A 23,213-nucleotide genomic window follows, 5' to 3' on the forward strand; every position below is an offset into this window, starting at 1 on the left:
GAACAATTGACAGGAATGGGGGAAGGAAATACAGTAGAAGAAGAATGGGTAGCTTTGAGGGATGAAGTAGTGAAGGCAGCAGAGGATCAAGTAGGTAAAAAGACGAGGGCTAGTAGAAACCCTTGGGTAACAGACGAAATATTGAATTTAATTGATGAAAGGAGAAAATACAAAAATGCAGTAAATGAAGCAGGCAAAAAGGAATACAAACGTCTCAAAAATGAGATCGACAGGAAGTGCAAAATGGCTAAGCAGGGCTGGCTAGAGGACAAATGTAAGGATATAGAGATTTATCTCACTAGGGGTAAGATACATACTGCCTACAGGAAAATTAAAGAGACCTTTGGAGAAAAGAGAACCACTTGCATGAATATCAAGAGCTGAGATGGAAACCCAGTTTTAAGCAAAGCAGGGAAAGCAGGAAGGTGGAAGGAGTATATAGGGGGTTTATACAAGGGCGATGTACTTGAGGGCAATGTTATAGAAAGGGAAGATAATGTAGATGAAGATGAAATGGGAGATCGATACTGCGTGAAGAGTTTGGCAGAGCACTGAAAGACCTGAGTCGAAACAAGGCCCCCAGAGTAGACAACATTCCATTAGAACTACAGGCGGACTTGGGAGAGCCAGTCCTAACAAAACTCTACCATCTGGTGAGCAAAATGTATGAGACAGGCGAAATACCTTCAGACTTCAAGAAGAAAATAACAATTCCAATCCCAAAGAAAGCAGGCGTTGACAGATGTCAAAATTACTGAACTATCAGTTTAATAAGTCACGGCTGCAAAATACTAATGCAAATTCTTTACAGACGAATGGAAAAACTGGTAGGAGCCGACCTTGGGGAAGATCAGTTTGGATTCTGTAGAAATGTTGGAACACGTGAGGCAATACTGACCCTACGACTTATCTTAGAAGCTAGACTAAGTAAAGGCAAACCTACGTTTCTAGCATTTGTAGACGTGGAGAAAGCTTTTGACAATGTTGACTGGAATACTCTTTCAAATTCTGAAGGTGGCAGGGGTAAAATACAGGGAGCGAATGGCTAATTACAATTTGTACAGAAACCAGATGGCAGTTATAAGAGTCGAGGGACATGAAAGGGAAGCAGTGGTTGGGAAGGGAGTGAGACAGGGTCGTAGTCTCTCCCCGATGTTATTCAATCTGTATATTGAGCAAGCAGTAAAGGAAACAAAAGAAAAATTCGGAGTAGGTATTAAAATCCACGGAGAAGAAATAAAAACTTTGAGGTTCGCCGATGACTTTGTAATTCTGTCAGAGACAGCAAAGGACTTGGGAGAGCAGTTGAACGGAATGGACGGTGTCTTGAAAGGAGGGTATAAGATGAACATCAACAAAAGCAAAACGAGGATAATGGAATGTAGTCGAATTAAGTCGGGTGATGCTGAGGGAATTAGATTGGGAAATGAGACACTTAAAGTAGTAAAGGAGTTTTGCTATTTGGGGAGCAAAATAACTGTTTCCAGAATGAAATTTTCACTCTGCAGCGGAGTGTGTGCTGATATGAAACTTCCTGGCAGATTAAAACTGTGTGCCCGGCTGAGACTCGAACTCGGGACCTTTGCCTTTCGCGGGCAAGTGCTCTACCAACTGAAATACCAAAGCACGACTCACGTCCGGTACTCACAGCTTTACTTCTGCCAGTATCTCGTCTCCTACCTTCCAAACTTTACAGAAGCTCTCCTGCGAACCTTGCAGAACTAGCACTCCTGAAAGAAAGGATATTGAAAGTTTCATATCAGCGCACACTCCACTGCAGAGTGAAAATTTCATTCTGGAAACATCCCCCAGGCTGTGGCTAAGCCATGTCTCCGCAATATCCTTTATTTCAGGAGTGCTAGTTCTGCAAGGTTCGCAGGAGAGCTTCTGTAAATTTGGAAGGTAGAAGACGAGATACTGGCAGAAGTAAAGCTGTGTGTACCGGACATGAGTCGTGCTTCAGTAGCTCAGTTGGTACAGCACTTGCCCGCGAAAGGCAAAGGTCCCGAGTTCGAGTCTCGGTCGGGCACACAGTTTTAATCTGCCAGGAAGTTTCAAAATAACTGTTGATGGTCGAAGTAGGGAGGATATAAAATGTAGACTGGCAATAGCAAGGAAAGTGTTTCTGAAGAAGAGAAATTTGTTAACATCGAGTATAGATTTAAGTGTCAGGAAGTCGTTTCTGAAAGTATTTGTATGGAGTGTAGCCATGTACGGAAGTGAAACATGGACGATAAATAGTTTGGACAAGAAGAGAATAGAAGCTTTCGAAATGTGGTGCTACAGAAGAATGCTGAAGATTAGATGGGTAGATCACATAACTAATGAGGAGGTATTGAATAGAACTGGGGAGAAGAGGAGTTTGTGGTACAACTTGACTAGAAGAAGGGATCGGTGGGTAGGACACATTCTGAGGCATCGAGGGATCACCAATTTACTATTTGAGGGCAGGGTGGAGGGTAAAAATCGTTGAGGGAGACCAAGAGATGAATACACTAATCAGATTCAGAAGGATGTAGGCTGCAGTAGGCACTGGGAGGTGAAGAAGCTTGCACAGAATAGAGTAGCATGGAGAGCTGCATCAAACCAGTCTCAGGAGTGAAGACAACAACAACAACAACAACAACAATCATTCCATTAATCCACTCTGCCGAGTCCTTTGATATCTGTGACACAATAACAGTGGCATCAGTTAGTCTCAAAGTTTTTTTTATTATCTTTTCTGCTGGAACTTTAATTCTCTCTTTATGTACATGGTTTCCAACAAGGAATTGTCAGTGTTCAGGGAGATGATAAGATGCTCGTTCAGAGCAAAAAAATGTAGTAAACATTGACTCTAAAGTGCATAAGTCAGGAGCTATGAGTACTTGTTCATCTTCATGATTGTGAAACAAATCCCTTGTACTGAACAAGTGCCCATGGCTACTAGCCTTTTTTGTTTCTAATCGCTATTCCTGTCAAACCCTGAATATTGACCATTCCACCTGGGACACTCTGTATTTTGTTGGTTCCTTGACTCCTTGCTCAGTGTACCAGTTGAATAGCATTGGGGATAGGCTACAGCCCTGTCATACTCCCTTTTCAATCACTGCTGTCCTTAAATAGGACATGATAATATTTAACAATGTGACCTTACAGTATGTACAGATTTGCTGAAGAAAACCATGAGTACACATTAATATCTTCCAGAATACTTACAAGACTGTATCACTTTGGTAGAATTGATTACAAGTAAATTCTCTGCATAATTGCTAAAGGGCACTCATAAGTTGTTTGTCAAAAAATTACTAGTCATAAAATGGTTGAAAAATTGCCACAATTTATTTTTACCCTGTTTTCACCTCACATAGCACACACAGTCTTGAAATTTTAACATTGTGTGGAGCACAAAACATTGTGCATCTGATCCGTGTACCTTATTTGTGTTACTACCAGTTTAAATTTTAAGTCACTTTAAATTTGTCCCAATTGCGCTAGAGCTCACATAATATTTTAGAGCCATCCACAGAAAGCCATGTGAAACCACAAGTTCTGTGTATCCTGAGGGAAAATTATGCAAAGTTCAATTTTATTGTATACAGAACATATGTGCAAAATTTCATCAGTTTGCAAATGGTTAGCTGTAGGCCACTGACCCACTTGATGTGGAACAACTCTCTAACAAACAAATAATTTCACTTAATCTGAAATTGTGACATTACAATTCTGGGGGCACTATATGATCAGAGACCATAGCCATGAGAGAGCACTGTAAAGTTACAGAATTGGAAAATACTTAGAAAAATATGAGGATCCTCACAAGGAAATGGAAGTTGGATGAAGAGAAGAACATCTGACTAGCGAATAGAGAAGCTAACTAACACTGTACAAAAGAGGTTCTGAAAATTCTATGACTACATTTATAGAATCGACAAAAATACATCTATCACAATAATATTCAACATTATTATCCCTAAGAAAGTGAAAATCAACTGCCGAGTTGAAACTAGGGGAGATTTGGAAGACAGGATCATCACAGTAAAAACAGTTATAAATCATCTAGCCTCTGGAGCACTTGATAATGAAAGACATATTTATGGAGAAGCTTTAAAATAAGAGTCAGAGGAATGGAATGAAAAAGTGTTATGAATTTATGAAGAGGTCTTGGGAGGGTAAGAAGGCAGAACCCATCAAGCCGAGTGCCAGATTAAAAGCACTCCTTAAGCAGACAAATGGAAGAAAGGGGAAGGCAGAGGGTACTTCGTGAGTCGGTGGAAGAGGTCAGGCCACCAGTATTTCTTCATTACTGCAACGCAACTACCAGCAAGGCACGATGTGTTCTGCAGAGGTATGGCTTCAAATGTTGTTTTGATGCTGTGTCATAGATCTGAGAGTTTTCAGTGAAGCTAGTCCTCTTTCATCATCATCAGTTGGTTAGTTTCAGTTAAAATCAAACAATGAAAAATTGAGGATGGAATGTAATAATATTGTTAGTTTCACTTAATTTTTTCAAATGACCTACTTCAACAAATAGCAGACAAAATGAACAGGTATGCTACAGTAAAAGTAACAATAGTGACCCTGCTTCCACAGCGTTCTGTGTGGTGGGACTGGAGAAATGTTACTGCAGAAGAAATGAAATGCTTCCATGGTGTGCTACTGAATATGGCATTACAAAAGTGTAAAAACGTATAGGACAGTTTTTAACTGAAGAACCATTGAAACAGAATGTTCAACTCACAGGAATGATGCAGGCCAATAACAAGAATCTTCCAGCTATGATCAAGAAAGGAGTTGTACATATAAAGAAACATGAGATAAAATGCCTCTGTTATTACAAAATGATGACTCTGGCAAACTGTTGCCATGCTTTCTACAAAAGCAGATAACTCAGTGTTCACTTATAGAAAGGGGAAAAGGAAGGAAAGGGGAGAAATAATTAAACCAAATGTGATTATTAATTTTACTTTGAAGATGGGCAGAGATGATTGATCTGACTATTCTTTTCCCAGTTATGATTTTGTAATGAGTGAGAAGTCTCCTGTGGTGGTGAAAACAGTATTTTTAGTTGTTGGAGGTAGGACCCACACAATAACCACTGTGTAAAGAGAAGTCTTGACAACAGTGTCTCACAATGCAGTCTGCAAAAGTGTTGTAAGAGACTTGGTTGTTGAAGAAAGAGTGAAAAGAATACAAGGACAGAAATGAGGACATTGTTCAACCTCTGGTGACATGACGTGCTTAAACGTAAAGTTGTCTGCCTTTGGAATGAATGCATCACTGATTCTGCATGTCAGGGATCCAATAGTTTATTTGTGGAGGTATGTGGCATCAGATGTCTACACACTGGTCATGTAATTCGTGTAATAATGGGCCATTGATTTTCATACATGGTGATGGCCACCCAGATGGGTTCCGTAGGATTTACATTATATCTGAGCCAGTAAAACATTGCACTTGACAGTTCACATTATGTCAAGTTAGGTTGGCTATACTGCAATAGCGATGCCGCAACAGCAGCCTCTACATACATAGCAGACGATACGGATTTCCGCTCTACCTCGTAAATGTACGCTACTGGGCAATAACAATTTGTTTTTGAGTTGCTACCACAAGACAGAAAATAAACAACTGCATTATACTGTAGATACAAGTATAACATTGCACACGCCTTCGATAATGGAGCAAATAAATACAGGAAATAAGCGTTTGATGATGACCGATATCTTGAAAACAGTATGGTACATAGTTTACAAAATAAATAATAACCGAGGTTGTAGCTTCTCACCCTACATTTTATTTTGACATTGATGCAATAAATAACTAATGTTCATAGCTTTTCACTCATCAATTTATGGTGACAATGACACAATTGCATCCAGCTCCCCATCATCACTGTTGTTGGAATCAGAGGTGAAACCATCTTCATCGTTGTCATCACCAAGATAAATCATTAGCTGTTCACGGTCACCAGTGATACCTTCCAATGTCTGTGCTGCTCGAATAAGTTTTCAGTGTGCTCGACCTTTTTTCTGCATCAGGCTGCATCCTCAGTCACAAGAGCTTCATGCAACAGCCTTTCCACCTCTCATATTGTAAAGGACTTATTATTGTTTTTTATATATGTCTTCACATCACTCCATACTAACTCTGTGCGATTGAAATGGCAGTGATATTGTGGCATCCTTATTACAGTATGATGCTGCTCCTTTGCGATTTCATCCACTATGTAAGTAGGCATCATTGGCTTATTTTCATTAACAAGCAAATATAACAAAAACTTCGTCATGCTGATATCTGCACCACTCTTTTGTGCCTGTAACCACTACACCATAACTTCTTTGTGGTCATTTGTTGTTGGGGCCTTCTTCAGTATCACTGAATGATATGGAGCATTGTCCATTACAATTGTTGTAGGAACTGAAAACTATTTTAAAAGGTGTTCCATAAAATTTCGAGCTTCTTCTAATATGCGACTGCATGCCTGAAATTTTATGGAACAGTCTTTGTGCCACGAAAATAGGAAGATGTTTTAAAAGGTTCCTGAACCACTCAACAAATCATGTGTGATCCATGTCCTCATGGTAACTACCTGTCTTTTTCGACCAAAAAGCTAAAAGTGTGTCGGGAACAAAACCACTGGAAAAAACTGCATGGACCACAATTAATCTAGCTCCTCTTACCATTGTGTGATGACCACTACTGCTTGGAGTGTCTTGCATCCATCATTTACTGACAGCTTCCCTGGCATTAACCCATGTTTTGTCTAGCCATATTATGGAATTAATGTCCGTGCCCACAATTTTGTGCAAGAATATGCTTTGAACTGTTACAGTATGCATCTTTTCTAACAGGACTTTCCATCCATCTAGCACTTTGTAATGGAAACCCATACTTTTCAGCACAGTTTTCAATGAAGTTTTCCCACCCCTGAAAAGTTCACTTTCTTTTAACGATAATTGCAACTTTGCTATGGTAGGCTACTCTTTCCTGCTGCAGTAAGCATAAAGATGACTGCAAATACCAAATACCATCACTCTGAAAGGAATCTAAGACTGTTGGGGCAGGGGGGGGGGGGGGGGGGGGTAGGCTGCCTTTTCTTCTTTCCAGGAGTTACTAAAATTACATTATCCAATCCAGACGCCTCTGAATCATTACGGCCCGCATCTCCATCTCTCAACTTTTGCAATGTCACTCCCTTACCTATTACTGTTCTTCCAATAAGTCTAAGAGTTTTTCCTGTGCGTTTTACTACTTTATTGGCAGGAACCGATGGCCGTCCGTGAATTCTTACATATTCTCTCCCTGTTCATAAAACTCAATAGTTCTCTGTAATAACTTCAGTGCCTGGCTGTTTAGCGGCACACCTGGACACAACATATTGTACAAATGATCTCTTTTCTGTATCTTTTTTCTCTTGTCAGAATTTCCTGAAGCATAGAACAATGCAATCACACAGGAGAAACCAACCACAATACATGTTGCTTATGTACACACAAAACAAAGCCAGCGACGCGGGAGCTTTGACGTCATGACAGGAAGTGATTACTGCACTGGGACTGATTCATGCCACACACCTGGCACCACATGCTTCTCAACCTTCACTCGGTAAACTGTTATCCTGCCAACCTGAAACACACACATCAAGGGCAAAGTTTCACCGGCCTCAGTATAGACAAATTTGGTCGCCGAGATATCAACCTGAGTTCACTATAATGCTCCTTAAATGACTGTACACGTTTCTGGCTCCAAGACATGGACAATCATACTGCTGGAAGATGACATCGCTGTTGGGGAAGACACTGAGCATGAAGGGAAGCAGGTGGTTTGCAGCTGTCAGCATGTCTCTGATTACTACCACAGGTCCCGAGCAAGCTCAGGAGAATATCTCCCACAGCATAACACTGCTCTCATCAGACTGCATCCGTGGCATGCTGCACGTTTCGAGCCGCAATTCGCCTCAGTGGTGGCATTTGTCAAGTCGACCGTCAACCTAATGTAGCAAAAATATGATTCATTCTGACATGTTTCCGTTGACCGATGGTCGAATCCTGATGGTCTTGTACCCACTGCAATTCACTGCAGCTGTAATTGATGATGTCGTTAGGTCAACATGTGAACATGTAGGGGTGGTCTACTGCAGAGTTCCACGTTCAACAGTGTACGATGAACAGTGTGCTCTGAAACAATTGTGTGTGCACCACCATTGTGCTCTTTTGGCAGAGATGCCACAGATCACCAGCTATCCTACTTTATTGGCAGACAGGCCTTCGAAACCCACATTCTGTGAAGAGTTGTTGGCATTCCACCATTTAGCACCTAGTGGTTCACTGTCCTCCTGCCTCTTTCCACAGGTGCTCATTACAGTAGCTTGTGAACATTCGACCAGTTTCACCATTTTTGAGATACTCTTTGACAGTCTCTGCATAATGATAATAACCTGTCTTTTGTCAAAGACACTTATCTCAATGGATTTCCCTGTTTGTAGCCCGTATCTCCACTCGGGTGATTCTGCGTCCACATCTGCTCCACTTACACACCTTTCTTACCGCATTACCGGGTAACACGGGCCCTAGTATTACTAGGCCCGTGTTGCAGAAAAATTGGTTTCTGGTCGCGCCAGTCGGGACTGATAAGGCGCGCTGGCACTGTGCTTGCGCGTGGTGACCGGAAGTTGTGGTGCGATAAGCGCTACTGGGGTCCAGCTGCGCCGCAGCATGGAGCGTCATTCACTCTGGGAACGTCGAGGAGTGCGGACGCATAGCTCTGGGTGTCTCGCTGGGCGTTGGCTTGCTACGTTCACTTGTGTTAACGTGCCACAGCAATGCCTCTGCGACGTGGTTACCAGGTCGCATCCAACATCGTGGTGGGCAATGGTTATAATGTTTTGAATGATCAGTGTACTCGCAATATATATTTTATTGTAAAATGTGCTGGAAATGTCCATGTCCTGGGACACACATCTCAACACGTTTCTTCATGTTAGCTGCTACTTTTTGGATGGTCACTACACTTATGCGGTATATTACACCTTTTCCATTGTGCTTCAGTTGGTCAGTTGTGTGAAAGCTGTTATTATAGACAGTATCCTTGACTTTTCCCCAAAGAAAAAAGGTTGGAGAGAGATAAATCTGGGGATCTAGGCAGCCACAGATCATGTAAAATAATGTCCCCCCAAAGAACTTGCACAACATTATCGTGCTGCTATTGTGCACTGTTGCAGTATTTTTGCTGCAGCCAACAATATCACTCATTGTCCACTAACATTGCCGTAAACTGCATGATCATGTTATGGTAAAGTTCAGCTGCTATTATTTCCAAGAAAAAAGTTGGGCCTACAATTCTTTTGGACGAAATTGCACGCCAAACTCCAACATTCTGTGAATGTAGCGGGGTCTCTTGGAAAACATGAGAACTTCCTGATCTCCAATATCTGTCCTTCTGATGGATTACGTAGCCACATAGATGAAACCATGCTTCATCAGGGCAGAAAACAGAATCCATCACCAAATCACTGTTGTGAGTAAGGTGCAAGAATCATTGACAGTAATGTAGACTTTCTCCTCTTATCAGGTTCTGGAAGTTCATGCAAAATGTGAAAGCGATAAGGTGGAGTTTCAGCTTCTTTGTGAGTTTCAGATTCTTTGTGAGTTTCAGCTTCTTTGTGAGTTTCAGCTTCTTTGTGAGTTTCAGCTTCTTTGTGGCTTTGCGAACACTCCTGTAAGACATTCCAGTTTGCTGAGACAGTCTTCGTATTGACTTCCTTGGTGAAAGTAACAATGAAGCTCATTATTTTCCAATGAGGCATCGCTTAAGACTGAAGTCCGGCCAGAACATTCACATTCATACACACTTCTGATTGTCAGTCATTCTGAAACAAGCTACTGTGTGCGAAATCATTGATTTGTTAGGCAGCCTTGTTTTAGGAAAAGCTACACTAAAGTTTCCCTGACATTTTGAAAAAGATTTTGAGTTGAAGTAACTTTGAAGAATGAACACATGTTCAACGTGGGAAAAACTCGTGTTCATTTGCACACAGCTAACTCAGCACTGCGATCAAAAGGGCAGGAAATTACTTGGATATCATTTGTTGTGCATCTCCCATAAAGTCATCCGGTGCCAACACAATCATTCCTGCCAGTAAGAAATTATATTTTCCACCACACTATTTTTTTTTAATTTAGCCGTGTGTAATTTCTATATAATGAAACATTATTTTAAGTGAACAGGCCAATTGAATAAACAAAAAATTGCTGAAAATTTCACTAGTAGTTTTTAATGACAACACATTTCTTTGTTCTGCTAACAGAGATAATACAGATTAGATGTGTAGCATTATATACACTCCTGGAAATGGAAAAAAGAACACATTGACACCGGTGTGTCAGACCCACCATACTTGGTCCGGACACTGCGAGAGGGCTGTACAAGCAATGATCACACGCACGGCACAGCGGACACACCAGGAACCGCGGTGTTGGCCGTCGAATGGCGCTAGCTGCGCAGCATTTGTGCACCGCCGCCGTCAGTGTCAGCCAGTTTGCCGTGGCATACGGAGCTCCATCGCAGTCTTTAACACTGGTAGCATGCCGCGACAGCGTGGACGTGAACCGTATGTGCAGTTGATGGACATTGAGCGAGGGCGTATAGTGGGCATGCGGGAGGCTGGTTGGACGTACTGCCGAATTGCTCAACATGTGGGGCGTGAGGTCTCCACAGTACATCGATGTTGTCACCAGTGGTCGGCGGAAGGTGCACGTGCCCGTCGACCTGGGACCGGACCGCAGCGACGCACGGATGCACGCCAAGACCGTAGGATCCTACGCAGTGCCGTAGGGGACTGCACCGCCACTTCCCAGCAAATTAGGGACACTGTTGCTCCTGGGGTATCGGCGAGGACCATTCGCAACTGTCTCCGTGAAGCTGGGCTACGGTCCCGCACACCGTTAGGCCGTCTTCCGCTCACGCCCCAACATCGTGCAGCCCGCCTCCAGTGGTGTCGCGACAGGCGTGAATGGAGGGACGAATGGAGACATGTCGTCTTCAGCGATGAGAGTCGCTTCTGCCTTGGTGCCAATGATGGTCGTATGCGTGTTTGGCGCCGTGCAGGTGAGCGCCACAATCAGGACTGCATACGACCGAGGCACACAGGGCCAACACCCGGCATCATGGTGTGGGGAGCGATCTCCTACACTGGCCGTACACCACTGGTGATCGTCGAGGGGACACTGAATAGTGCACGGTACATCCAAACCGTCATCGAACCCATCGTTCTACCATTCCTAGACCGGCAAGGGAACTTGCTGTTCCAACAGGACAATGCACGTCCGTATGTATCCCGTGCCACCCAACGTGCTCTAGAAGGTGTAAGTCAACTACCCTGGCCAGCAAGATCTCCGGATCTGTCCCCCATTGAGCATGTTTGGGACTGGATGAAGCGTCGTCTCACGCGGTCTGCACGTCCAGCACGAACGCTGGTCCAACTGAGGCGCCAGGTGGAAATGGCATGGCAAGCCGTTCCACAGGACTGCGTCCAGCATCTCTACGATCGTCTCCATGGGAGAATAGCAGCCTGCATTGCTGCGAAAGGTGGATATACACTGTACTAGTGGCGACATTGTGCATGCTCTGTTGCCTGTGTCTATGTGCCTGTGGTTCTGTCAGTGTGATCATGTGATGTATCTGACCCCAGGAATGTGTCAATAAAGTTTCCCCTTCCTGGGACAATGAATTCACGGTGTTCTTATTTCAATTTCCAGGAGTTTATATTCTGTGATACATAGCAATTTTTGCATGTGCAGCAATTGCCTATGGAAACTGTGTATATTATATACCTTGCGCTGAATGCATACACATACACATACACATATTCCTCCTTCGGGAAAAGGCAGCAAGGGACAGAAAAGGACACCAGATGCACTTGGTGTGTATGGCTGGGGGTCTCATTCAACATGTTGAAGAGGCTACTTCAGCAGCCACTGAGGGAACAGGGTGCATCCAGCTGCAGATTGTGCTGCAGGTTAGAACAAATGATACCTGTCGTCTGGGCTCTGAAGTCATTTTTGGGTCATTCCAGTGATTGGCAGAGATGGTTGAGAATACTAGCCCTGTGTGTGGAATTGCAATGAAGCCCATAATTTGCAGCATTGTTCTTCCCAGGACTGATCGTGACCCTTTGCTTCTGAGTCGAGCGGAATGACTGAACCAGAGACTTCAAAAGTTCTGTGACAAGCTAGGCTACTACTTCCTGGACTTGCGCCATAGGGTTGAAAACTGCAGGCTCCCCCTAAATGGGTCGGTGTGCACTACACATCAAATCAGAGGCTGAGCGTGCGAAACCTGCTTGCACTTTTCTCACTTTACGTACTGAAAGCTTTGAATAAAGGCAGCCAGATAGATGCAGTATTTCTGAAAAGCATTTCACTCAGTATCACTCCTATGCTTATTGTCAAAAGTATGATCATATGGGGTATCAAGCAGAATTTGTGACTGGAGTGAGGACTTTTTGGTAGGGAGGACACAGCATGTTATCTTGGAGACATCATCAGATGTAGAAGTAACTTCGGGTGTTGGGACCCGTGTTGGGACCCGTGCTCTTCATCTTATATATACACACTGCGGAAAATAGTAAAATCAGGCTTTTTGCAGATGATGTACTTATCTATAATGAAAGAAGCTGCATAAATGTTCAGTCAGATCGTGATATGAGTTCAACGTGGTGCAAAGACTGGCAACTTGCCCTAAATGTTCAGAAATGTAAAATTTTGCACTTCACAAAACGAGAAAAGATAGCATTCTATGACTAAAATAGCAGTGACTCACTGTTGGTATCAGCAAACTTATACAAATACCTGGGAGTAATACTTTGTAGGAATATGAAATGGAATGATCACATACATTCAGTTGTGGATAAAGCAGATGGTAGACTTCGGTTTACACTGGGGAAGTGTAAGCATTCTACAAAATAGACTGCTTACAAATCACTTGTGTGTCCCATCCTAAAATACTGCTCAAGTGTGTGGGACCCATACCAGATAAAAGGGGATATTGAACATATACAGAGAAGGGCAGCACGAATAGTCACAGGTTTGTTTAGTCATGGTAGAGTGTTACAGAGATACTGAAGGAACTGAAATGGCAGATTCTTGAAGATGGAGGTAAACTATCCTGAGAAAGTCCATTAACAAAGTTTGAAGAACCAGCTTTAAATGGCTACTTGAGGGATATACTACAACCTCCTATGTATCGCTCGCACAGGGAATGTGAGGAAAGATTAGAATGGTTACTGCACGCACAGAGGCATTCAAACAATCAGTCTTCCTCTGCTCCATATATGTATGAATGGAACAGGAAGAAACCCAAATAACTGGTACAGTGGGATGTACCACCTCAAGGTGGTTTGCAGAGTATAGATGTAGATTGATCCTATAGTCATATTCTGTGTGATTATTATGAAATATCTTCATTTGCATATGCTAAAAGGTATTATATGTAAGGCAGGTGGCAGTATAATGATATGAAATTCGCATATGCATAAACACCACAGCTAATGTCTGAAACAAGTCTGTAAAATAAACTACTACCAAGAGCAAAATTCTTAAGGCAAATACCAAGAAACAGCTTACATCAAACAATTATTTACTAATATGGCACGTTTTCAATGAAAATTGTGGTTCACAAAAGTTCTTTCAGTTAACAAAGCTCACAGAAATCTGAGAGTTTGTTTACATCAAATTTTGTCAAAGATTAGCAACAAATAGTGCTTCAACAGTTTTCAGCCCCAGGCTGGGTCTGTTTGGAACATAAGCCTCGCCATCTAGTTCTGTTTTTTCACCATCTTTTTGTGTTCACTCTAGTCCAGTACTCACCTCTTTTTTGAGCACACTCCTCTACACCTTTCAGCCATCTGATATCTATCCCTTTTTCTTCCTCTTAGTCGTTTCCTTCACATCTCCATTTCATGTATCTTCTTCTTTCCATCTTCTTTAAGTGCCTGTACATACATACATACATACATGACATGGAAAGAAATAGAAATGGCACTGGACAAGATGAAAGGTGGAAAGGCACCAGATGCAGACAAAACAAATGTCGAAATGTTGAAGGCAGCAGGGGAAGTTGCAAAACAGTGGTTGTATCATGCGGTTTGGTGGAATAAGAAGACTCCAGAAGGTTGGAAGAGGGCACTAACTGCCCCTGTGTTCAAGAAGGGAAATAGGAAGGATAGTTGAATTTACAGAGGAATCATTCTGATACTTCTGATACCATAATGTGCCAAGGTATATGAGAAAATCCTGGAGAGCAAAATCCGAACAAGCATTGAGAACAAATTGATAGAGGAACAGCATGGCTTCAGACTTGGGAGGTCAACTATTGGCTTCACATTTGCAGTGAGGCAGCTCAAGGAGCACAACTATGGATTTGGGGAAGACCTCGTGATGGTCTTTTTCGATAAGGCGTTCGACAGAGTGTGTAGAAGAAATGTCTGGAAAGCACTACAAGAAAAAAAGGAGTGGAGAAAAGGCAATAAGCAGAGTGGAGGATATGTGCTGTGGAAGTCTGAGTTGTGCGAAAGTGGGAAATAAAAGGATGGATTGGTTTAGCAAACAAATTCTGTTAAACATTGCAGTGCATTGTCATGTCTCCTCTTCATTGCAGTCATGGATGAGATAATGGCTAAGGTGGCAAAAATAAATAAATAAATAAAAAACTGGCAAAGACAAGATGAAAGCAGCGGTGCTTGTGGATGACTTGATGATCTGGGGAACCAGGAAGGAGGAGATTAAGGAACAGCTGTATGATTGAGAAGAAACTGTGAGAAAGTAAGGAATGAAATTTAATGTAAACAGTTGTGAGATCCTCCTGGTTACAACTAGAAAGAAACAGAGTGACTAGCAGAATAAGAATTGGAGGTGAACAATTGAAGTGGAGAGTATCAAGTACTTGTGAAGTGTGATAGAAGAAGATGGAAGAAATGAGAGAGATCAGTGAATGTGGCAGACAGGCAGAAGCATTCCTGCGAAGTGTTTGGAGCCTATTTGGAACAAAGACGTACTACAAAAAACAAAGTAACACACACATACACACGACTGCAGTCTTGGGCAACTGAAACCACACACACAAAAAAGAAAGTAGAAGTTACTGCATCCCAATACTGATCTCTGCGTCTGAAACATGGGAAATAAAGAAAAGAGATGTAAGTATATTACAGGCAATGAAGTTCCTTAGAAGTAGGATTGGAGTAACAAGAAGAGGCAGGATAAGGAGAGAAAAAGTAAGGGAAATAGTGAAAAAGGAACCCTTGCAGGGTGGGATGGAAACAGTTTTTAGTCTAATAGGATGATATTCTTACTTGCAAATTTGTTTTTGGATTTTAGGACTCTTTATATGTGTCATTTAAATGAAATTCTTCAGGTTTTGATTTGACCTTTCCATTGTTCTCACAGTATGAGCAGTTTTTACGAGGTCAAACGTACTAGTTGTTACACACACACACACACACACACACACACACACACACACACACGCACACGCACGCACCTGGCATGACACATCTTCGTGCGAGCAGCCTGACTTAAAAGATAATGCATTATAAAGTGTTGTGTACATAGTTCCGCGTAGTCAGTGCGTACACAACTTTCCCACTAGAACGCGCCCCGCTAAGCACAACAGCGCAGGGGCAGCGCTCGTCCGTCTCAGCACTACGAGATGGCACTGCCTTAGAGATGGACCAAAGTCTGCTTCCGCCGACCCGCGTATTAATATGTAACATAGCCAGTGAGATTGCTGCTAACGTAGAACCTTTTCTCCTCGTGGATCACACTCGCGCAGTGATACCTGAATGCGCGAGGTATTATAATGAGCGTACAGACCTCCGATTAGTCAGTCTGCATTTATCTGCACCAGTCTGCATTTGTCTGTACCAGTCTATAGTCAAGTTTCAGTCTGCACCTAATAAGATTACTATATTCCTGTACAGATCAGGATCAGTGATGAATGGAGATTGCTAAATAACAATGAAATTTACAAATTATATAAAGACTCCGATATAGTGGCCAAAATTAAAGCCAAAAGACTGAAATGGATAGGGCATGTCATCAGAGCACCACCAAACAGGACCATCAAGAAAGTGACTGAAGAGATTCCCACCGGAAGACGACCTCTTGGACGCCCACGCATGAGATACTTGGACAATATTCAAGACGATCTCAGAAAACTAGGACATGACAGACAGTGGCAAATTACTTGTAAAGACAGAGCAAAGTGGTTCAACATTGTCCATTCTGCAGCAAAAAGCCTTCATGGATTGTAATGCTTAATAATAATAATAATAATAATAATAATAATATTCCTGTACATAGCCATGAAGATAAATGAATAGACACTTTGTCAAGTATCAGAGATATGTGAGAATAAGATTAACGTACCAAGACCAAAGGAACTTCAGATTGTCAATTGTAAACAGCATCCAGAATCAAGATACGTAATGTCTATGCTTTTTATTATTTTAATAAATGTGTGTGAAAATTAATCAAGTTCTATTTAAAGTTGGTCACCGTCAATCTGCTACTCTAAGCATGCAAGTGGCATTTCTATCGTCTGACCTAACGGCAGAAGGTAAACACGTGACAATAAGACCACGAGACATATTGCTGACACTCGCCTACTTCGTTAGAGCGACAAGTCAAACTGATGGTGTGTGTACCGAAGGTCTTACAGTACGCACACCACATAAAGTTATTCCATTGCTTTCAATGTTAACATTTTAACAGAAAATATTTTCAATTATAACTGTTTTTTAATAAAACTATATAATTTTTAATTACGAGGTGCGACCTGCGCAACGTCTCGCTGGATGCCGTGCTGGGGTCGCTGCCGCAGTTGGAGGAGCTCGTCCTGTCGGGGACGTCGGTCGTGGGTGGCCAGTCGTGTGCCGCCAGCCTGCCGCCCGGACTGGCAGAGCTGCACCTGTCGTGGTGCGCGTGGGTGGACGCGGCGGTGGTGCGGGAGCTGCGGCACCTGGGGCGGCTGCGTGCCCTGCGCCTCTCGCGTTGCGGCGGTGTAGTCGGCTGGCAGCAGCTGGCCGCAGACCTGCTGCCGCACCTCCCCGCTCTCGAGCGACTCGACGTGTCGGGCTTGGGCGGCAGTACGGGGGATGGCGTGCGCGACCTGTCGTTCCTGCGGCACTGCCCGCAGCTGCGCACCCTGGACGTGGGCGAGAATGCCGGCCTGCCGCCCGCCGCCTACTCCGACCTGCGGCACGCGTCCGGCCTCCGGCACCTCGACCTGCACGGGTCCGACTTGGAGGGTGTGCCGCTGCAGGAGACGGTGGGACGGCTGTCTGAACTCGAGACACTCACCGTTTACGGGTGCCGGGGTGTCGGACAGGAGGAACTGCAACGGCTCACCGCATTCCTGCCGAAACTTATAATAAAGGGCAAGGTGCGGCCGTGATATGTGCCTTCACGTCGAGTGTCGTGTGCACTCACGTGGCCGAAGAAAATTTGCTCCTTTACATCCTGTATACATTTGTGTCAAAAGTCATGTTATGTTATTGATGTAATAGCATGGATGCAAAGTTATTGGGAACAATACTGAAATACTATTTATTCTCATCATAAGGAGAATTTCTAAGCTATCTTCAGACTATACCCAGATAGCATACATTTAAAGATATTACACAACAAATAAAAACAAACAAACTAAACCCAACAGAATGTTTGTTTCCCAGTAACAAACTGATTAGAAAAGAAGTTCTTTTCCCTTTGTGAAAAAGTACCTACTACATAATAAAAAGGAGGTATCTTCTGGTTGCTGTTGTGAAATGGAAATGCTTCATGTACTGTGACAGTTATTTACGAACTGTGAATATAGCTGTTTAAAACATTTTGGCACAGCACGGTTATGATATGCCGTAAAATTTATTTGGAGTGCACTCACAGCACCTTGCATGGGGAATGGTAAGCCAGAATTAAAATAAAATCACAGCTTACATCTTTGCCTTTATCAAATCTGCAGCAGTTCTACTCAGATGATTAAGTTTGTAAACCAGAAATAATAAAAAAAGGTTTTACTCGAGGTGATAAAGGTTCATGCTCCAGTGCTCTTCACCATCATTGCAATAATTTGTTTTGCTTCAATTTGCTTCTTAGTAAATCATCTAAATTGGTTTCATCTTCCAGTACAGCTATAAAAAAGGACAGAATCATACTCATTTTGTTTAGCCAAACTGCTGGTTCACTAATTTCACTGCTTGAAAATACTTTCGCTAATCCCAAAATAATTACTGCTGCTCTTGCATCAAAAATGTATTATGTGAAAATGGTGAACACCCAGTAATAAACTTGTGGCAAAAGATATTCAAAGCCAAATTTTTTATCACACTGAAAGAATAATTCCTTCACTGGGAGGGGAGAGAAATGATTTTGGGGAGCTTAAAAAGGCAGGACAGGTTGCTCAAACCCCAGGAAGATAGAAAGCCATCTGTAGTGAGGATGAGAGATGGAATGTATGAAGGGGGCCAGGGGGGTGAGGGCACAACAGAGAAAACAGGCAGTGAACATAATTTGAGCTCAAAAGAAATCGGATATCATGAATGGAATGCTGACCACCATTGATTTTGAAAAGATTGATTTTGTGAAACCTGGCTTATGCTTTTCTCGACATAACACCCTGAAAGCCATTGATGAATTCGGAAGTAAAGTTCTATGTTCTGACTTGGCAGAAAATCCTAAGAAATTTTATCAAAACAAAATGTCCTGATACTCTGTGACCAAAATCGTACTTAACAGAGGATGACAGACTAAAGGCCGAAATACTAAATGTCTTCTTTTCAAAAACTGTTTCACAGAGGAAGACTGCAATGTAGTTCCTTCTCTAGATTGGTGCACAGATGACAGAATGGTAGATATCGAAATAGATGACAGAGGGATAGAAAAACAATTAAAATCGCGTAGCGTTCCAAAAGATTGGAAAAGGGCACAGGTCACCCCCATTTTCAAGAAGGGACATCGAACAGATGTGCAGAACTATAGACCTATATCTGTAACGTTGATCAGTTGTAGAATTTTGAAACACATGTTGTGTTCGAGTATAATGACTTTTCTGGAGACTAGAAATCTACACTATAGGAATCAGAGCATGGGTTTCGAAAAAGACGATCGTGTGAAACCCAGCTCGCGCTATTCGTCCACGAGACTCAGAGGGCCATAAACACGGGTTCCAGGTAGATGCCATGTTTCTCGACTTCCGCAAGGTGTTTGATACAGTTCCCCACTGTCGTTTAATGAATAAAGTAAGAGCATATGGACTATCAGACCAGTTGTGTGATTGGATTGAAGAGTTCCTAGATAACAGAACGCAGCATGTCATTCTCAATGGAGAGAAGTCTTCCAAAAGTAAGAGTGATTTCAGGTGTGCCACAGGGGAGTGTCGCTACTCACAATTTATATAAATTACCTTGTGGATAACATCGGAAGTTCACTGAGGCTTTTTGCGGATGATGCTGTAGTGTATAGAGAGGTTGTAACAATGGAAAATTGTACTGGAATGCAGGAGGATCTGCAACGTATTGACGCATGGTGCAGGGAATGGCAATTGAATCTCAATGTAGACAAGTGTAATGTGCTGTGAATACATAGAAAGAAAGATCCTTTATCATGTAGCTACAATATAGCAGGTTAGCAACTGGAAGCAGTTAATTCCATAAATTATCTGGGAGTAGGCATTAGGAGTGATTTAAAATGGAATGACCATATAAAATTAATCGTCGGTAAAGCAGATGCCAGAATGAGATTCATTGGAAGAATCCTAAGGAAATGCAATCCAAAAACTAAGGAAGTAGGTTACAGTACACTTGTTTGCCCACTGCTTGAATATTGCTCACCAGTGTGGGATCCGTACCAGATAGGGTTGATAGAAGAGATAGAGAAGATCCAATGGTGAACAGCACGCTTTGTTACAGGATCCTTTAATAATCATGAAAGATACCAACAATCTCTCTTTCCACGAACAATACGAGACTGGAATAGAAGGGAGACCCGATAGAGGTACTCATGAATTTTGTGACTGGGTTCATAATTTCATGGTGGAGAGGACACTGCATGTTATTTTTGATGGATAATTATCAACAAATGTGAAAGAAACTTTAGGTGTGCCCAAGGGAAGTGTATTGGGACCCTTTCTGTTTGTGTTGTTCAAGTTTTGTAGCTTAATAATGGCAACTATTTATGTACAACTTATACATAATAGATATATGTTTCAAAGTTTTACTGTCCTTCAATGTTGTCACTTGCATTGTGTATAAAGCCGCGTACACACTGCCACTGGAAACATGTTTCTGCCGGCAACATTGTTTTCTGCGATGTTTCGCAAATGTTTCCGACTTTGTTTCTGGCCTCTGTTTCCGTCCACACTGGCGGCAAACATTTCTCGTGTGTTCACGCCGTCTGCAGTGCCCCTTGTGTTATTGTGCTCGTATTGTCTGCTGCTGCGTTATGTCTGGTGTCGAAGAAACAATAATGATATGTGGAGCTGCATTATTAATGCTAGAAGGTTTACACAAACAAAATGAAAGGCGTCCTCGTCGTTGGTGGAGAAAAACATTCTATAGAAGAACTGGCGGAAATAACCTGCTACGTGAGCTGAGTATGGAAGACGGCTCTGGCTTCCGCAACTTCACTCGGATCTCACCTACCGATTTTGAATATCTGGCAAATATGATATCACCATTTGTTTAAAAAAAAAGACACGAATTTCAGGAAAGCTATTTCAGTCAACCAAAGGCTTGCAGTTACTCTTCGTTTCCTGGCAACAGGAGATTCATTTCAGAGCCTTGCGTATTTATTTCGCATTTCGAAACAAGCAATATCTAAAATAGTGCCTGAAGTATGTGGAGCTCTGGTGGAAGTACTGAAGGATTATGTGAAGGTAAGTAAATGAAAAACATTGTTAAATAAGCACATTTTCTAAGTGTTATTATTTCTCAATTACGTTACATAATTCGTCAAACACAACTTCTTCAACTGCGTTGTCACTGTCCTCATAGCTTGTAAATGTAACAGGGGAATTGTTACTTGATGATGATGATGATGATGATGATGATGATGATGATGATGATGGCCCTGCTACATTCATACCCCTTTTCGACTGCTCACTTTCTAAATACGCTACATGTTGTTTCATTAATACATTATTAAGCAAAGCCATTGTTTTTACTCGTTCTAAATCGGGCAATTTCCTTAAAACTGAGGCCACATACTGCCCATACGCACTGCATTCATCTCTTCTATCAACCCTTGTCTTCTTGTTTTTGCAGCAGTCTTGAAGGGTTGCTGCATGTCTTTTTTCTCGCCCATCATCCTTCTGATTTTTGGTGGTGGAGGACTGGAAGGTCCAGCTGCAACCTCTTGATCCTCATTTGTGCCCTCTGGCGAATGTACGAAAGTCTGAAAATCAAATTTCTTTCTTTCAGATATCTGCGACTGAAAACGACTGGAGTGAAACAGCATGTTTATTCTCACAGATTCTTCAGTTCCCCCATTGTGTCGGAGCAATTGACGGGAAACATATCGTGCTACAGTGCCCTGTTGGTAGTGGAAGTGAATATTATAATTATAAAGGTTCATTCAGCATTGTGCTGCTTGCTGTCGTCGATGCCAGCTACAACTTTTTGTATGCAGATATCGGCTGCCAAGGCAGAATATCAGATGGTGGTGTGTTCAAAAACGCGAGCATAAATGAGTTAATTAACAAAAAGAAACTTAACTTGCCACATGCTGAATGCTTACCAGGTGGCACCAAGGCCCTACCATATGTTTTTGTAGCCGACGATGCTTTTCCCTTACAGGAAAACATTATGAAACCCTACCCGGGAAAACATGTTAAAGGTTCAAAAGAGAGTGTTTTTAAATTACAGACTTTCAAGGGCCAGAATGGTTGTTGAGAACACTTTCAGCATTATGGCTTCAGTTTTTCGTGTGTTTAGAAAACCTATGTTGCTACAACCAGAAAAGGCAAAAACTGTCACACTTACAGCTGTATGTCTCCACAATTTTTTAAGGCGAAATGCTGCGGCAAGGAACCAGTACACCCCACATGGAAGCTTCGATTCCTACGATTTACAAACAGGTGAAATGTTTCCAGGCACATGGAGGCGAGATGACACTGCATCAGTTTTCATTTCAGCACAGAACATACCAAGGAAAGCTGCTTCCACGAATAAACAAATTCGAGACGAATTTGCTAATTATTTTTTAAGCCCACAAGGAAGCGTACCGTGGCAAAATAACTATGGGTGAATGTGACTGTGCACTATAAAATACAAATAAAGACAAACAAGCATAATTTTCGTACCTCATTTTCCACAGTATCTGTTGTCTCCTTTGGCTCATGTACATCGTCCAAGAACTGCAGCAGCCGATAGCCGAACCAGTTCGAGTCATATGCAGTGTCTGCACCACTACCATATGGTCTGCTGGCAATAATTTTTCTTTTCTTGCGCCTGTACGCAACCACGAGCGATCGTATTTTTTTTCTCAACATTTCCCTTGTCCCTGCCAAAAGCTGCTGCAATTTTTGCAAGTGCATCGTGTTTTTTAACGGTGTTTTTGTATTCCTTGCTCCGGACGTTCCATAAACAATCCTCCCCCTGGTACATTGCAATTAAATCGACAATTTGTTGCCTTGACCACTCCATTATTCTACAAAAACAAAGCGAAAACGAAAACGACAGTAAACAGAACACAACTAAACAGTTGATGACAGACACACACACACACATACGCTAGCGCCGTGCAACGGTGACAAGTGGTAGCTAGCCTGAAACATTGTTTCCTTTGATCTGTACCGACACTGCTTCGGATAGATGTTTCTGTGTTTCCAAACATGTTTCGAAACATGTTTCCAAATGGTGTCCACATCAAGCTACCGGAAACATGTTTCAGTCTCAGTGTGTACGCGGCTTAATGCGTTGCCAGTGATGTGAAAGTCATAGGATACACTTAGCAGTGCATGTTGTGTCAGTAATTTGAATGGAACCGTCTACCTCTGCTTGAAGTATCTCTGTGGCACTTCTAAAGCAAATCCTGTGAAGTGCTTCCATCAGTTTAGGAATCGAGGTGAAGTTCTGAGGGCTGAAGTATGGGGAGTGTGGTGGATTGTACATCACTCCCCAGCCCTATTGATCGAAAAAAATCTGTCACATCTTGTGTCATATGTGACGGAGCACTGTCCTG

At 42.4% G+C, this 23,213-nt stretch overlaps 1 protein-coding gene across 1 annotated transcript in view; it reads left to right on the forward strand.

The window, feature by feature from the left end:
* The window catches only part of LOC126426568 (F-box/LRR-repeat protein 14-like), a 90,299-nt gene extending 72,866 nt beyond the window's left edge, over positions 1–17,433 (forward strand). The window contains exon 4 of the mRNA XM_050088466.1: positions 16,809–17,433. Within this exon, the coding sequence (XP_049944423.1) occupies positions 16,809–17,433 (625 nt within the window). The remainder of the gene's footprint in view (positions 1–16,808) is intronic.
* Positions 17,434–23,213: the final 5,780 nt, after the last annotated feature.

The sequence above is a fragment of the Schistocerca serialis genome, chromosome 11 (genome assembly GCF_023864345.2).
Source record: "Schistocerca serialis cubense isolate TAMUIC-IGC-003099 chromosome 11, iqSchSeri2.2, whole genome shotgun sequence".
Classification (NCBI taxonomy): domain Eukaryota; kingdom Metazoa; phylum Arthropoda; class Insecta; order Orthoptera; family Acrididae; genus Schistocerca; species Schistocerca serialis.